At 36.7% G+C, this 12373-nt stretch overlaps 1 protein-coding gene across 1 annotated transcript in view; it reads left to right on the forward strand.

Annotated features, from left to right (window-relative positions):
- LOC140169314 (ATP-binding cassette sub-family C member 5-like) overlaps window positions 1-11110 on the forward strand; it is a 57452-nt gene extending 46342 nt beyond the window's left edge. The window contains exons 22-25 of the mRNA XM_072192572.1: window positions 735-813; window positions 2078-2191; window positions 8099-8263; window positions 10333-11110. Coding sequence (XP_072048673.1) covers window positions 735-813; window positions 2078-2191; window positions 8099-8263; window positions 10333-10467 — 493 coding nt within the window. The 3' untranslated portion in view covers window positions 10468-11110. The remainder of the gene's footprint in view (window positions 1-734; window positions 814-2077; window positions 2192-8098; window positions 8264-10332) is intronic.
- Window positions 11111-12373: the final 1263 nt, after the last annotated feature.

Consider the following 12373-nt stretch of genomic DNA (forward strand, 5'->3'; position numbering starts at 1 on the left):
CAAGTGCTTACAGCTTTACGCGTGATTTTTGATACCATGCAACATTAATTTTGAAGTTTTAAAAGATTTAAACTTTGCATTACAATTTCTTAGAAATATTCCAAAAACATTAATGTGTGTGAGACATTTTTTAAGCCAGCTGGAATTCGTTATGCATTAATTTTCTATGCAACATTTATATCAATATTAGCGAAAAAAGATATTTACAAGCACCGAGCATCATCTTACATGCAAACTTTCAAACAAAAAATATTAAGCCCATTGACAGTTACCTACTTGTGCGCATTGTGTTGAATGTTCTTTCTTTCAAACTTGGAATGAAATGAATTATCGCATGCATTTATGTTATTGCTAATTTCTTCGCAATAAGTCAACCGATTCCAGTAGAATTAGTGAATAAGATGCAGAATAAGATGGGCTACACGCTGATTTTTATATTTTTGGTGTATATTTCTCAACTTACATCCAAATGCATTCGCCCGGTATTTTTTTCTGGGACACCCTGTATGTACATGTAAGTTACAACTAGATATATTATGCTTTTGATCAACTCGTGGTTATAAAATAATGATAAATATGATGATGCTAAAAAGAAAGCAAAAGTATACCAAATTTGAGTAGCGTAGAAGTATATTTTGCTTTCTATTTACGTTTACCACTACATTATGAATATGTATGATCAGGGAAGTGCCACTTCCCTGGTATGATGATGTTATTTTATGTTCATATTACAGGTACAACTTAGACCCATTTATGCAGTATAACGATGAAGAAATATGGAAAGCCTTAGAGAAAACATATATGAAAGACGTGGTAAAATTATTCTCTTCTATTTAAGTCCCGGGGTGGGGGTCACTCACTACTTGGCTTGCTACGCACCCGTGTCCAAGAAAAACGTCTAAAAGGGTATGTTTTTCACCACATAGCGTCCTCGACATCTTTTTGAAAAAGGGGTACTTTTTTTAGAAGGCATCGCCATTTAGGGGTCCTTAGACGTTTAGGGTTAGTAATATTATTGTTTGAGTGAGTTTGCACTAATTTGATCAAAATCACCACTTTTAATTGATTCTTGTTACTTTTGAGCATGTTTTCTTCAGTATCTATATGTCTGCAACATCAAAACGACACCTTGGGTATCAAATTAGCTCATTTCCTTGTTTACGCCACTTAGGGTATCAATATAGATATTTCTCAGTTGACGCCATTTAGGGTATGTTTTTTGCATGTGCTACGCCATTTAGGGTAGGATTTAGCATGTGTTTCACCATTAAAGGGTGCAATTTGCTTATGTGAAAATTCGCCATTAAGGGTGCATTTCAGAGGTGTTCGGACGTGGGTGGGAGGCACTTTTGTGTAAGAGTGACGCCCCCCCCCCCCGGGGTTTAAGTGGGCTTTATTAATTGGTTATTCACAAGATGAAGCCTTTTTTTTGGCTATTTTAATGACCAAATGCGCTGCCCGTAAAATGCAAAATGTGTAAGAAATTACTCAAATTGTGCGATTGTGCACTTTTCATTGTTTGTCATTTTCCATTGTCATGGTCAATTCAACTTAGAACCTCGCACTAATTGCTCTTTTTTGTCCATGCAAGAACACAAATAAGTTCGAGTCGGTTTATTATAAGGGAATTAACCTTTGATCGGCAATTCAGGACAGAGAAATATCGCAATTGTTTTGATCATTGTCATCAATTCTCACTACTGTACTATTGTCTAAACAATGATATACTGACATTATTAATGAGGAACATGTAAACATACTTTGCGATGTGCTTAGCTATCAAAGCAAATGGCCAAGACATGCAATTTATCTTCTATATTGTCTTCATGTGAGTCACATGCAAGGTACAAAGATTTTTCCCATTCAGAGTTAAATCATCTATGTTTTCCAACAAAACGATGTTGTGAGCTCTTGTTTGACGTCATCTATACTTGTGACGTCATCAGAGGTACATCACTATCAACAACAAATCTTCAGAGCAATAGCATCCGCTACAGAAGCTGGCAAAAGCGCTCCGGGGAGTATACCAAATTTGAGTAGTGTAGATGATGTTTTATTGTGCTTATGTTGTTTTCAGGTAAGCAAGTTGGACAACCAGTTAGAAGCTCCTGTGGTAGAAAATGGTGACAATTTCTCAGTCGGTGAGAGACAGTTACTTTGTATGGCTAGAGCAGTGCTACGTAAAAGCAAGGTGTGTAATTATTGTTGTACTAAGACACCCTCTGGCTTTAGCCAAGAAGCCAAGACAATGGAATATTGGGGAATTCCATCTACAAGAATATATGTTAGACAATTAGCTAGTATGTAACAGAGCAAAAAGCACGAAACAGACGTGGAAAACGGACGCGCGTCCAGTCTGCAATATTAAAAGGCCAAATGGACGTGGAAAATGGCCAAATGGACGTGGCAAAAATGGCCAAATGGACGCGGCAAAAATGCCCTAACAGTACGACAGCAACTTCGTGACCTCTTTTGTTCGACAGACATGACAGAAAATGTATACGGGTTGGTGAACACGGGTTACGTAACACAATGTTGAAATTTTAGCCGGCAAACGCTTTTTATCAAAATAGCTCCAGAAATGGAAGACACGGGTCGTATATTGCTCCATTTATGTACCCTGACCACAGATGGTCTCCAAAAGTGTTAAGGAGGACAAAAGAAACTACATCGAAAGGAAGTGTGTGGAAATGGAAAGATGTAAGGGTGACTCAAAAATAGCTTTTGGTATTGCCAAAGAACTTACCAAGAAGTGGACCCCCAGGATGGATGTTATAAATGATGAGAAAGGTAACACTCTTACCGAAAGTGTAGACATCAAAAGGCGATGGGTTCAGTATAGTTCCCAGCTGTTTGAGGCACAAGATGACAAGGTGTATGTACAGTGTGAAACGAGTGAGGAAGAACCTCCACCATTGAGATCTGAAGTTGAGCTTGCCATGGAACAAATGAAAAATGCTAAGTCACCTGGCATTGATAATGTAGCTTCCGAGTTGTGGAAGGCAACTGGGAAAGAAGGGATAGACCTAATGTGGCGTCTATGTGGTATCATCTGGAAAAAGAAGAAATGGCCGAGAGACTGGTGCAGGGCAGTATTTATTCCACTGCCAAAGAAGGGAAATTTGAAAGAGTGTGCCAATCACCGGACCATCAGCCTGATTTGTCATGCAAGTAAAGTGCTTCTGAAGATCATCATCAAGAGAATGAAGAACAAAATGGAGCAAGAAATATCTGATGAGCAGGCAGGATTTCGTGAAGGAAGGGGTACTAGGGACCAAATTGTCAATATCAGGAATGTGATTGAGAAATGCAGAGAGCATAGACTTCCTCTTTACATGTGCTTCATAGATTACAGTAAAGCTTTTGACTGTGTTAGCCACCCTCAGATGTGGGAAACTATGAAAAAGGTGGGTTTCCCAAGTCATCTTGTGGATCTGATCAGCTCCTTATATGAAGACCAAGAATCGGCAGTCAGAACAGGTAGTGGAGACACAGATTGGTTCAAGATTGGAAGAGGCTTACGACAGGGCTGTGTGCTATCACCAAACCTATTTAACATCTACTCTGAAGACATAATGAGAACAGCTTTGGAGGGGTTTGAAGGTGGAGTGAAGTTTGGCGGTACAAGAATTACTAACCTGAGGTACGCCGATGATACCACTCTTATTTGTAGCAGCAGAGTAGAGCTGATTGATCTTTTGAAGCGCATCAAAGAGGCCAGCGAAGAAAAACACCTTCTCCTGAACACAAAGAAGACAAAAATAATGGTTGTAGACAGAGAGCGGAAAAGTGATGAGTTCGTGATAGATGGACAGCAGATTGAGGAGGTGAAGCAATTTGAATATCTGGGTTCAATGATTAACAACAGTGGTGACAGCACAACTGAAATTAAGAGAAGACTGGCTATTGCAAGGACAACTGTGCAGGGCATGTCAAGCATATGGAAAAGCAGAGGCCTATCCATTGACCTCAAGGTACGCCTACTTCGTGCAACTGTGTTTTCCATTGCCACTTATTGATGCGAGTCTTGGGCTATGACCAAGAATGATAGGAAAAGAGTAGATGCTTTTGAGATGTGGTGTTACAGGAGGCTTCTACGAGTGACATGGAAAGACAGGAGAAAAAATTCCTGGATCCTCGACAAGATTGGTACAAGTCTAACCATCAGAAGCGGCATAATGGAGAGAAAGCTGAAGTACTTTGGCCATATTGTCAGGAAACATGGAGGTGTAAAAAAACAGATTTTGCAAGGGGCTATGGAAGGCAAACGAGGAAGAGGACGTCCACCAACATCTTGGACTAATGACGTGAAGCTGGTTTCTAACCAGGGAATGCAAGGTGCAACGCACTTGGCATCAGATCGAGTGAGATGGCGTACTCTTGTGAAGACCACATCAGCGCTACACAGCGCCACCTGACACAGAGAGAGAGAGACCACAGATAAGATATCAAACATTTGTGTAAAGCAACAAATAACGTGTAAAAGTTGAATTAAATGGAAAAAAAGAAGCTTGAACATGTCCAAAGTAGCTCGGAAAATGAGAAAAATTGCATGTCACGAACACAAAATGTTCATATCATCAAGCAAGAAAAAGCGCCGGAATCAAAAATGGGTGTCATGTTATAGAATAACTAAAGTTAGCTTGCCTGAAAATTTCATGATTTTTGGTTGGGGTATATTTCTAGTCGCATATTGAACATGTTGAAATATTTATCTTTGTGCGTGACTACTGTCACGCCATATATTGTACGGCCGATGTTTTTCCTGCAAAGAAACTTTCATTGTCAATTGTCCATTGTTGGTTATTTAACTTGAAAATAATACTCCCAACGTTCAAACAATTTAAAAGTCAGCATAAAGGTTTGTGTTACATTATTTGGACGGTGTTAATTCATTCCAGAAATAGAATACACGAGTGAGCCACTGAGTGGGAATAACATTGCTATTATTGTCACCGAATCTATCATATCTCTGGTATGGCTTAGTGGTAAATACATGTATTTGGAAGGTCGATCTTGGTTCGAACCCCGCTAGCACCTCTCTTTGATTTTTGATTTGATTTTAACTCATATTTTTAAATCATATTTTTCATATTTTTATTAAAGCCATAATACACGCTTTCGGGCAAGTTTGAAGTTTTGTTATTCCAAAAATTATAACAATATTTATAATATTAGTAAATAACTGTCAGGAAGGTTTTCACGTTACATTTGAAGCAGAAGTAGCGAGATAAAAATGAAAGAAAACACTTAATATCTTGACCGCTTAATTGTGGTGTTATATGGGGGATTAGTCTTAAGACATCAAAGTTAGTTGCTCTATCTAGACAACGAACTTGGCTGATTCCAATTAGGTGTAATCCGAGGTGTAAGCTGGACATTGTGTAAAAATTACCGGAAGTGAGCTAAGTTGCTGTCGTACTGCTAATGGACGTGGGAAATGGACGTGATAGTCTTTATCTCCAGCCGTTTACGGCCAATACCTATTAATTGAATAAAAGTCATTCAGTATTATACATATTTATTTTAAAGCTTTATTATGTAGAGACGGGCCGCATACTGCGTGTTTTGCCCGTACAGTTTGCTGCAAAAATAATAATTTAGGCCTGATCGATATGTCGTAAAACATCAAGTTTGTGCTTACTGTGTCAGAAAATTAGATGTTATCAATTATCATGTTTAAAACACGGTAGATTTTGTTTTATTTCTGTATTATCGAAACTAGAAGTGCTGATTATAGGTCCTGCATATGTGAAAACCGGCGCTTATGATAAGTTTTGATCATCACTCATTTAGGCCCTATTATTATTATTATTATTATTATTATTATTTTTATTATTATTATTATTATTATTATTATTATTATTATTATTATTATTATTATTATTATTATTTAATTATTACTATTACTTAGACTTTTTCTATGTACACATTCTTGCTTCTATAAAAGCTTATAAATACTTGGTCCTGTATAATAAGCCTATGTGGAAACATTATTTACTATGTCAAATGTTTAGCCATTGAATTTTGATAAATGTTTAATCAATATGTTTATGGAAGTTGACACATGAATGTTCAAAATGACTAGCTCAAGGGCTGAGTGCGCCTTTCTGTGTAGGCCTATAGGTAAAATTTAAATTGAATTGAATAGTATGCAAGAACGTGTTTAACTTTGGAGGTGACGCGTATGCCTGTAAGCCTATAGGTTGTTAGGACGCCCCCTTTCAGCATCGCTGTCACCCCCCTCCCCACCACTTTTTTTTCATGTTCTGCCATGCACCCAAAGACCCCTTATTTTGCCATTTATTCTTTCATCGCCCCAGGGCCCTTATTTTGAACAGCAAATTCATTATCACCATAGGAACAAAATCTTAATCTTAGGAACTTCTTTTGAAATAACAAAGCAATTAAGCAAGAGGTTAGGCCTACCATTGCCTACTGTGGGTTTGTTTTGGCTCTCACCCAAAGACCATAGGCCCTATTTGGAAAAAAAATCATGCATTCACCCATGCCCGCCTTAGGTCCAAACGGCCCGTCTCTCACCCAATGACCCAAATTGTACTTTTTACTCTCACCGGATGCCATGATCATGCCCTCATCCAATTTGAAAGTGTCCGATGCGGCCCTATACATAGGCTACCAATTTCATATGAGTGTCCCCGGGAGGTAAACATTTATAAATACTTTAAGCAGACCTACAAACTTCCTCCATCATTGTCCATGGGTATGGGCATGTTTAATAATTACTCTCGTATCTATATAAAAACAACCGGCATTCATTCACACACCTATATCCTTTTAAATCAGAAAATGGTTCTTTCTGACCTTTACAAAACCTTTTTCATGTCTACAAATGGTTCTTTCTGGCATATTATAGGCCATACCACCAAATTCCAAGACTCATGTCAAAACTACAATACAAAATACACACCCATCTCCCCTTACACCCCCCCCATGATCCTACAAACATACACGCGGTATTATAGATGTTGAGTGCAGAATGCAGAAAAATGCGTTTTGAGCTCACCATACAAAATAGCATCTCAAAAGCGCTTTATCACATCAACTAACCAGCACACCCCCTGTTGTACACTCAACACACCCCCCAAACAAACATTAAACACGCACATAAGCACTCCACATCATTCATGGACTTTGAAAGATTTTTAAGCGCATGCAGAATGTCGCAAATAAATTTGGGACTTTATAATAATGCCAAATGATAAAGATTTAGAGCTCACTTAAATCTAAATTAAATTAGATTTAAAGGAGTATTTCGTTTTTAATCTAAAAATATATCTATGAAATGTATGTAATGTTATGTATTATTTTGGCATGGAAATAAAATATCTATTTTCATCTTTTATGATTCTTTCATTTATCATGCTTATGCTTGTTGTACATGCATCCCGGCATGTACATTCAATTCAATTCAATTCAATTCTCGCTATTCGCAATAAGGGCGCCGCCAGCGGTTTTCGATGTAATCGTAATGTATCATGGGAAAATCGTGATGTATCATGGGAAAAGGTCGACATCCAAGTCCGCGCAATACGAATATTACCATGCTATTACATAGGAACACGTGACAATATTTTTTAGTTTGTCAATATAACGGTATTACACGCAAATCGATAGAGAAAAAATTAATTGTGCACATTTCAAATCACATTATTAAGTATTATTGAGTATCGATTCGCGTGTAACACCTTTATTTTGACAAACTAAAAAATATTGTCACGTGTTCCTATGTAATAGCATGGTAATATTCGTATTGCCCGGACTTGGATGTCGACCTTTTCCCATGATACATCACGATTACATCGCAAACCGCTGGCGGCGCCCTTTATTGCGAATAGCGAGAATTCAATTCAAAGTAGTTTATTCACTTTGAGCATAACCATGATACATTGCACATCATATTTCTTTACCGATTGCTAGGACACACCACACCTATATATTAGCTTATATTATAGCATTAATCATACTTATTTATGAAAATTTTTGATTTGTAAATGATTGACAGTTATTTCAAATGGAATAAGCCAATTTGCTGTTTAAATCAACATTTAATTTTTTTGTTCTCTTTATTTTGAAGATTTTAATGTTAGACGAGGCCACAGCTGCAATAGACACACAGACTGACAGTTTAGTGCAATCAACAATACGAGAGGCTTTCAGTGACTGCACTCTGCTGACTATAGCACACAGGCTGCAGACAGTACTAGATTCAGACAAAATTATGGTCATCGATAATGGAAAGGTATGATTGTCGATAATTGGTAATGATGGTTAGTGGTGATGATGATGATGATGATGATAATAATGATGATGATGATGATGATGATGATGATGATGATGATGATGATGATGATGATGATGTAACCTTACACGTGCAAGATGGCATCTTACACGTGTAAGATCGCATCTTATACGTCTTAGAATCTAGCGGGATGCTTAAATTGACGAATCGTATATAAAGAACTCATAATTAAACCCCAAACAACCTATCATCTTACGCGTATTCAGCTTCGACCAATGAACCCTTGTATAGCATTTCTTAAGGTAGTACTACACATCTTGAAAAATTTGTGACTATTTTTGCATTTTTCTCGAAAAATAATAACACACTGGTAACAAAAGTTATGTATATTATAATGCTACACACTTGTGTAATTATGCCAAATGAGAAAAAATATATCAGGGGTGTAGTACCACCTTAAGTAAGAATTACCTGTTAGGGATGAACGGTATTTCAATTTGACTGGTACATACGACGAGCGCCAAACAATATCGATATCGATCTTTACCGCGGTAGTTTTCGCAATCGTAATCATTAATTTTTATCTTCACCTCTTCCAATTAATGAGTATAAATTGACTCAAGATAAATAAGAAAAGTAGCCAAAAGGTGAGGTAAATCGGGCTGTGACCATGACGGACCAACAGTCGGAAGAATTCATTAAGTTTCGGCATAAAATACAGGACATTGTTGTTGTAGCACTCATACAAATGTTTAAAATGCCTTGTTCACGATGTTGTTGACGAGCTCTCCTTATATCTTCGGTACGCCGCCAATAATATCGTGTATCATCCAAATCTTGATAACCCCCACCACCACCACTACAATATTTTGCTAGGGGGATGGTCCATACAATCATCGCCCAATGTTGATGCCTGTATGCGGGTTTCTGACCAAATCAACCACATATTTGCCATTTTAGCCAGAAAAGTGTTAAATTTTGCGCGCTTCGCGAGAATTTATTTCATGTTTACACCACATTTCATCAGTTTAGCTTTAACCAAAGTTTTTCGGGCGCTTCGCTTGCACTTGTACTATAAACGTATTATGTCGCCAAAAGGTCCTGGATTTACTATACTTCAATAACTTTTTTTCGAACCCATCCCCATCAATGTCAAAGAAATCTACGCCACTGAACACCAGCACCAATTGAGATTAGCGATAAGGCTGGGCGACAAGTTAGTCCCCTTCCCTGCTCAGTCGACAGTTATGTTGAGACAAAATTTACAATTTGGTCTATTTTGGTCTTTTGGCTTATTTTAAACCCAAAATTAACACCATTTTGACCCATTTGGTATTAAAATGTCAAGTTACCGCGCGCATTTAGCTCAGTAAAGCCATTCTGTGAGTTTCCCCTGGGAAATTCCTTTTTTTTTTTATCTCTAACTTACACACGAATCTCAAAAGGAGAGTTATAATTTTATCCTTTCTATAATGTAAATCATAAATAATATAAGTGATAGGGCAGCTCCTTTAATGCCTGGAAAAAGCATAAAACGTGTGTATTAAATCAAAGTACGGACTTAATTATCCCAAAGTTGTAAAAGGCCTATGCATTTCGCGCGCATTTGTCCCGGTAATGTTTTTTAGTAGCAGATCAGTGCGACGATTTGAAAATTTTGCCCCCTGGCTCGATGACTCCGATACATCTCCCTTTTGAATTTTAGCATTGAAATAGAAAGTTTTTGCTCTCTACTCGCGCACTTTATCCGCTTTTCCCGGTAAAGGAATTCTGCGGACAGCTTGGAAAAAACACTTGGGTTACATTATGCGGGAGGGGTGTCTTCTATCCGCAGAGCCAGAGGTGGCAATCATGTAACCGTGCCCAGGGGCCATCAACAGGTAAATCCGGCCATATACCAGCAAAAAAATTTAACCCCCCTCCCCCCTCCTGAGAAAATGATTTAGCGACGGCCCTGGTCATAAGGTAATAATTATAGTAACTCGATTTTCAATAATGCCTCCTTTGGCTTCCATGGACAAGACCGTGTTCATATGTAGTAACTTGTATTTCTCATCATCTTTCCACAGGTTGCAGAATTTGACACCCCATCCAATCTTCTGGCCGATTCCAATTCACTTTTTAGCTTCATGGTAGCTAACATGACAAGGGACAACGAGCCAAAAGACACAGGTGACACAGCAGCATCACATGAACGTGAATAAATAAAAAAGAATTTTATGAAATGTACACATCTGGACCAATTTATTGCACCATGCATCATTGTGTGTGTTGCATCTGAGTCCATAGGAGTGATCTCTCAAAAAATACAGTAGATCAGGGCTATTCATCATTTGTTACGGAAAGTTGACTGCTATAAACTCAAGTGCATCCGCAGTTTCAAATGTATGAAGTATAGCGCGAATAACAAAATCCAATACACGCGACCTTCAATCGTGATGCGTACATCGTGATGCGAAAAATTAAATGGCAAGCTCGCGTCCATGTATTGACAAAAATCAATGCATGAAACACACGTATAAAAGATCAGCTGCTATTGGTTCATTGTATCATGAATATTAATATTCTTTATGAATAGTGAACAATATTACATGTTGTTACTGTTGGTATTACTTGTCGACCGTTTGATAATAAATTCCAGAGTAACTGTTTAGCACATAATACATGGTAATACTTTCCATGTATGTGATTTGAGCTAGACCAAATATTAGTCTGATTTTTAATGCAACGAAAGTGCCTTTTATCATTTTAGTTATTTTAAGGATATAATATATTATGTGCTGGTTCATGCTGCTCAGGCAACATGACTCCATATTACTTAAATATAACCAAACCAAGTAAATGAGAATAAAGTGTTGCATGATCAAATTTGAAAACAATAGATTATGGTATCATTGTGTTATCTTTTGTCTTGCAAAAATGTTACTATTCTTTTACATCAAATGTATTGCAATTTCTGCAAAGCTATGAATACTAGATTACTAAAAATCTCCCTATAAAAATAGGATATTCCAGTTGAAATTCAAACACCCTTTAGTTTTGGATATCTATCAGTCCACATTGGCTCACACCTTTGATGTAACTTGTGTTTGCACTTGGACCTCTTTTTGTAATTGTTCAAATTACAGGCAAATGTAACTCAACCTGCATTTTCCCCCTCTAATTTACTTTTCCCTCCCCTTCTTTTTGTACTTGGTGGGGCGGTCTCAGAGGTGCATTGCACCTGTTCGCTCCAGCCATTCACTCGACTTTTTTTTAAATTTGTTCATTTTATGATATTGTGTAATTTTTGATGTAACTTATGTGCAATATTACATTTTTCTATTTCTGTGCCAGTGATTAAGTGAAATAAATAAATAAATAAATAAATAAATAAATAAATAAATAATAAATAAATAAATAAATAAATAAATAAATAAATAAATAAATAAATAAATAAATAAATAAACAAATAAATAAATAAATAAATAAATAAATAAATAAATAAATAAATAAATAAATAAAAAAGAAAAAAAAAAGAAGAAGCATTTGTCCAATTTCAAATTTCAATGGAGTATAAATCAATAGGGCAAAGTAAGGCTATTGCATCTGTTTGGCACATTTTCGCCAGCCCATAAGGGGCTGGAATCTGTTTCATAGATGGGATTTGTGTACAATAAAGATTATCACGAAAACGAGTGAGTATTGCCAAAGTTATGTTTAAATTGATTATGACTTTAAAAGTTATAGAGTAGGCCTACATATAACAATTACTTGTTCTATAGCATATCAACATGGTCAACAAGGTAATTATATCACCAATGAGGTCATATCAGTATCCTTGACTATCATAGCATGATGTTTGATTGCCTGTGAGTGCATAATTAATATGTTGATAAGATCTAATAATGTTGTAGAATCAAAATCTTCATCATATGGACCACATTGAAGTTAAAGTAATTATCTTTCCTATCCTGTATCGGTTTATGGATAAAAATGACTCAAATTAATGCTATTGATGAAATTATTGCTATATTAAACATCAGTTTTGTCTTTTCAACGAGAAAAATCCGATGGAAAAGTTTTTAGGGGCTAGCATAATATGGGTATAAGCCTATAATATAGTATTGA

This window comes from Amphiura filiformis, chromosome 14 (genome assembly GCF_039555335.1).
Source record: "Amphiura filiformis chromosome 14, Afil_fr2py, whole genome shotgun sequence".
Lineage (NCBI taxonomy): Eukaryota > Metazoa > Echinodermata > Ophiuroidea > Amphilepidida > Amphiuridae > Amphiura > Amphiura filiformis.